At 49.1% G+C, this 6,104-nt stretch overlaps 1 protein-coding gene across 1 annotated transcript; it reads left to right on the top strand.

Annotated features, from left to right (window-relative positions):
• The first annotated feature begins 2,752 nt into the window (after positions 1-2,752).
• Positions 2,753-3,172, top strand: LOC136538848 (putative ripening-related protein 6). The gene has a single exon (XM_066530794.1). It carries the CDS (start codon positions 2,753-2,755, stop codon positions 3,170-3,172), a length of 420 nt encoding a protein of 139 aa, XP_066386891.1.
• Positions 3,173-6,104: the final 2,932 nt, after the last annotated feature.

Below are 6,104 nucleotides of genomic sequence, written 5' to 3'. Positions count from 1 at the left end.
GATTATATTAAAAAATAATCCTATCCCTAATACAATTATGGAAAGTAAATTTGAAATAATAAACAAATTTTAAAAATAACAATTTGATTTCCATAAGAGTTGGAAAGAAAACTTTCTAAATACAAATTCCATGTAAAACACAATTGTTTAAGGCAAAAATTTTAATAAAAATATGAAAAGTTAACAGTTTGATCCTCAAATGAATTAATATAAAGAAAGAAGTACATATGTAGTCCATAGAAACTATAGTTAGTAATAATTTCCATAAGTTGGAAGAAGTACCTAAAGAAAAAGAATAATATATTAATAAGTAGAACTACTACATTATCATATAAATCCATATTATAACGATCTAGACTTATCAAAAGGTCTAAGAAAATAAATGAAGACTCTAACATAGTTTAAATATGTATAGGAAGAGATAATAATACTCTAGAATTCAATCAGCGTCCCAACTAGATTTCACCATATAGTAATAAAAATCAAAGAAATCATAGGATCCTTATGGGAGACAATACAAATACCCACAATAGCTATCCAACCTAGTATCTTTGCATGCCCATAGTGTCTTGGTGTGCCCATAAAAAATCATCAAAGCACTTCAGATCCACATCACTTCTTCCTACTGCACCGTGCTATGGGCCTCAACATCTCAGTTTGCCCTCTTGTCATGGCTCTAAGATCGGCAAATCATTTTTCCCTGCGTTCGTGGCAGGATAGTTTTGCATCTCCAGTGACATGAACGAAGGAAAGAACCAAACATAATGTGTTGGTTACAACAACCATGGGTCAAATTTAACGGCTCATGGTAGTGACCATGGGAAGAAAAAGATTCTTGTGGCCGATATTAATAATGACCAGGCCATGAAAAGCATATTGTCTTTTGATACCATATGTGTAATTTTTTTCATCGATAGTCCTATGTACATGCATGAGAAGCTCATAGCAGAGCAAGAAAAATCTTCTTCGCAATAAGCTTAGCACTAGTGGAAATAAATGTGGTCAAATCATGGCTAACAACAATATATTAGATTGCCATGGGTAGCAGGCCTAAAATCAGCACATCACCAGTGGTACAATGTGATATATAAATCAAAGGGTCAAGAAACTAAACAATTTGTGAGAGACTTAGGCAATAGTTTTATTAAAAATAGAGCTAAAACTGAAATATGTCTTGATTTTGCACCAGTAGAATAAGCATGGCCACGGTAGTAGTGGAATAAAAGAATATGAAAGAGGGAAAGACAAAAAATAGTTTTAAGCCAATAAATTCAACTATAATAGTTATATGAAGTTAATATAAATAGATAGATGCAATGGGCTGTATGAAAAAATAACCAATACAATCAAACAAATAAACAAAATTATTTATAAAAGATATTTTCAAATAAGAAACACTAACTGTTATAGTGAGAAAACACTAACTACTTATTTGCGCAGGCCACCTTTCTATTAATATTTTAGTTTGGGATATGTCTAGGTGACATTCAGTTATTTTGGCCTCTCCTGTCAACTGAATTTTTCATATGCACTTACACCGTCTTCTAGCTATATTTACACTGTCTTATTACTATATTTACAATGATTTCTTCAGTGTAATTTATTGAACAGAGTAATGTAATTTGTGAATAACACAAATATATACCAAATTTTAAAAAAATATTTTTTCTATGAATTTCAGATATCAGAGAAATATATATCAAATTATTCACAAATATCATCAAATTGTTCACAAACTTATAAATTTATAAATTTTTCTATTGAGAAGCGTGCATGATGAACTGCATGCGACGTGTCCTGGATCGGATCACGCAGCAGCTAACTGCATGCGACGTGTCCTAGATTGGATCTTCTACGTGCACGCGGCCAGCTAGCCAGCATGGCGGCCGCTGCTCCACTTTTGCCACGTACTACGCGCGCACGGATAATGGATGCATACACCTAACAATGGCAGGCGCATCGGATGCCCTGGGCCATCGGCGGACGTCAACGAACGGCCCAAATATCAGTTGATACAAGCTCCTAAATAAACCGATCGATAGATAGCAATACTGACAGTTGTGGGTAGAAGGTGTCACCACTCACCATGGATACCGAGGCTGATGTGAACTTTCCTGAACCTACCTAAAAACCCCGAGACAAGTTTAAGTAGACAAGTTTAAGGTCATTTATGGTCCCGTTTGCTTCGCTGAAAAAACAAGCCGAAACACTGTTCCAGCTAATTTGTTGTGAGAGAAAAACATTATTCCGGCTAAAAAAACAAGCTGAAAAGTACGGATTACAAGACAAGCGAACATGACCTTAGTAGCCAGTGATTATGCAAATCTCTTCTAATATATGTCACATAGATTGAACTCTGTTTTTTTGCAAAGATAGTTCAGACGGCTGATCAGCCAGTGGAATGATGAAGTACACGTCCACTCAAATTAAACATTTGGGGATTTCCAGCTTCAGCTTCCAAAACAAAACATCGGCTTGCTCATCAGTTGTTCTTGCGCAGGAATTACCGAGAGGCGGATGTGGTAACATCGCAGCGATCTGACAGCCTGACACATATCATTACATACGGATAGTAGCTAGCATTCCTGATAGTACAACGCAACGCACTTGTCTCAGATAGGGCCCGGCCAATTAACCTGGTATCGAGCTCAACGGTCTGAGAAGTGAGAGCACGCCAATATATACGCCCCACGGGCCAAGCGGCAGTGCAGCACCTCGATAGAGCTCATTAGCAATAAATAATTAAATAGCGATGGCGAAGGCTAAGACTGCGGCAGTCATCGTCATCCTTGCTCTGCTTCAGGTCTCATGCGCCACAGCCCGGAAGCCCGATGGCGGCAGCGGCGGCACCTCTGCTGTGATGACGGTGAACGGGTTCGAGAAGGGTGGGACCGGTGGAGGCCCGTCGGAGTGCGACGGCCAGTACCACGACGACGACGACCTGATCGTGGCGCTGTCCTCGCGGTGGTACGCGGGAGGGAAGAGGTGCCACAATAAGATCCGCATCACGAGCAAGGACACCGGGGAAACCGTGGAGGCCACGGTCGTGGACGAGTGCGACTCCAACGGCGGCTGCAAGAACAACATCGTGGATTCCTCTCCCGCCGTCTGGAAGAAGCTCGGCCTCGATACTAAGGTCGGCGAGGTCCCCGTCACCTGGTCCGACGCCTGAATTCACACGTCACGCACCGAGTTGGATCTTTGGATGGGTGCGCGGTATGGAAATGCCGGCGTGCGGTTGTGCCTTACCTCTAGTTAATTACTACAGGTAGTTTAATTTGCTAGATCGACTCTCCGCTTGATACCGGAGAGGTCAAATAAAAGTTTCCTTTCACGAGATGCCGGCGTGCTGCTGTGTCATTACTACAAGTAGGTTTTTTTGTAAGACTCTCCGCTTAATAGTGTGGACAGGTTGAATAAATTAAAGTTTCCATTCACGAAGGGCTAGAACAAACTGCTGTTTGGTATATGCGTGTTATTTCCTTGTAAAATCATGTTCCTCCGAATTATATATATCACGTCACGTCTTTGTGAGTTTGATTTGCTATGTATCGGGTACCATAAAAAGGGGTTCACTAAGCAAGAACCGAAAAAAATCGCTTAAGACCCCTATAAAAATCGAAGCCAAGGGACAACTACCGGTAAACCCCCACCTTATCCGAGGCTCGGCTGGACCGCCCGGCCCACCTTGAACAGTACCCCGCCTCACCCGAGGCGGGCTCGGCCCAAAATGAGACCATGACGCCTCGGACGAGGTGCCGATTCTCCGCCTCGCTCGAGGCCCCGCCCGTAAGGCCTCGAACGAGATGCCGATTCTCCGATTCACCCGAGGCTCCAAACATAAGGCCTCGGACGAGGTGCCGATTCTCCGCCTCGCTGGAGGCCTTGCCCGTAAGGCCTCGGACGAGGTGCCGATTCTCCGCCTCGCTCGAGGCCCCGCACGTAAGGCCTCGGACGAGGTGCCGATTCTCTGCCTCGCTCGAGGCCGGCTCGGTAGCCACCCCATCACCGCCGCCTCGACCGGGACGTCACGTCCAACTAACGCAGCCAACCACTCCCGCGATGTCAGCCGAACGACGGCTCGACACAGCGGAGTGACCGACGAGGTGGGAGTCGCATCAACGCCATGCCGTCCGGAACAGAACGGGGCAGGGGTTACCGGCCGCTGTGCTCGGCACTGTGCCCACGACTGACACCTATGCGGCACTGTGCTGCCTAACCTCGCCTGCTCCAAGGACGGCGCGGCATGGAGAGTCAAGTCCGAGTCCCTGTAGCCTCGGAATCGGTGTATAGGACCAACAGCTCCCTCCGAGCCTCGGGCATCCGCTTCGGGGTCTCGGTAGCCTCGGGATTCGAGCCCGCCGAGCCCCCCACAATGGTTCAACCTCTGCACCGACTAGGCCTCGGCTCTGTACGCTGTCGACATACAACGACCGGCACGTCGTTCATAGTATGTGCCATGCCCTGCATCAAGCCATCACAGGAGCTCCCACGTCGCACAGGATCGGGCGTGATCGGCGCGTCGCTCCAGTACACCGAGGACAAGACCGCTCCGTCAACCATGCCGCCACAGTGACAGGCTACAGGGCTCGGCATACTGCCTCCGCAACCGTCACGTAGCGAACACATGTATCGCCCCTGTCCCCCCCTTCAACTATAAAAGGGAGTGACCAGGGTCGTTTCTAGGGACATGAAGACACACGGACGCACACACAGACAGAGACATCGCTCAGACAGACACACACGCGCAAGCAACGCGCAACACTCTGCAATACGCACACTCCTCCGCATTGCAAGAGATCAACATCTCAAGCAACCCACGCCGCTCCACACAGAGACCTAGGACTAGTTCCCTCTCTCGCCCAGCTTATAAACCCCTACTACAAGCACCACGGTGCAAGGAATACAAGATCGCTCTCTTAGATTGGACGTAGGGCACCTATTGCCTGAACCAGTATAAACCTTGTGTCTCTTTGCATCACCATCTGGGATTAGGGGCACGCAGTACACTTTCACTAGCCAGTTGAGGGCCCGCCGGTCCAAAACACCGACAGTTGGCGCGCCAGGTAGGGGCACATACTGCGTGTCAGCTTTGTCATCCCAACAAGTTCCAGATGGCAGACCCTGTGCGACCACTGTGTCTCGGCACAGTGATCTGGTTCGGGAGCCTAGAGTTCATGTCTCTAGGATGTGAGTACGATATGATACTCCTCACACCCAGAGCCCCGCCAACCGACGACGACACCATGCACCGGCAGCCCAGGCGCAGGCGGCGCCCGGGCCGCCGCTCTCGTCATGCTCGCCAGACACGACGCGGGCAGGACCACCCTGACACCACGCAAGCTCAGGGCGATGCACTGCGCTCCGCCGGTGCCCCATGCCCGGCTGTTGGTACAGAGTCCCTGGTTGGGGACCTGTCCAGCCTAAGCCTGGGCAAGGGAAAGACGCCGGTGGCGCGCAACGACGCCCCATCATCAAGCTCTGCCTTGCCACCTCCTGAGGAGTCGCCTCCAGTGGAGCGAAGCCCGGTGACGACACCATCCCCGTACCCCTTCGGGTTTGGCAATACTGCCGTCGCCTACCAACGTTTTGCCCTCGACCTCATCACCACAACGCCGACCCACACCCACGCTGACTCCTCGGAGGAGGACGAGGCGTGGGCCAGAGCGGACTTCTCTGGGCTTCACGACCCTGAAGCCATGCGCCACTTCCTAGCCACGAGTGACTACTGCTTTGGCTACTCTGACTTCGATGATGAAGACACTTACGACCCCACTCGTGAGTGCTTCCATGTCGAGCTCAGGATGCCGAGCATAGGCGATGAGGACGAAGGGGCAGGTTCTCGCTCCCCGCCCCCTGAGGGGGCGGGCGGCGCCGCACCTACACGCGTCGAGCCCGGGCAGCGCGGAACGAGAACCTTGCCCCTGAGGAACTTCGACATCTGGACCTAGAGCAGCTCCGTGAGCTTCAGGCCAAGGTTGAACAAGACTGACTCCTTCTGCAGTAGCTCCAAGACACTCTCGAGCAAGAGCAGCGGGGTCACGGTGATGGCGGAGCAGCCCGGCGGAGGGCTCACGACGTCAACCGCCGCATCAACAACGACG

Source organism: Miscanthus floridulus, chromosome 2, assembly GCF_019320115.1.
Source record: "Miscanthus floridulus cultivar M001 chromosome 2, ASM1932011v1, whole genome shotgun sequence".
In the NCBI taxonomy this organism is placed as follows: Eukaryota; Viridiplantae; Streptophyta; class Magnoliopsida; order Poales; family Poaceae; genus Miscanthus; species Miscanthus floridulus.
Note: the sequence above shows the minus strand (reverse complement) of the source record. Positions and strands in the feature narration are given on the sequence as shown.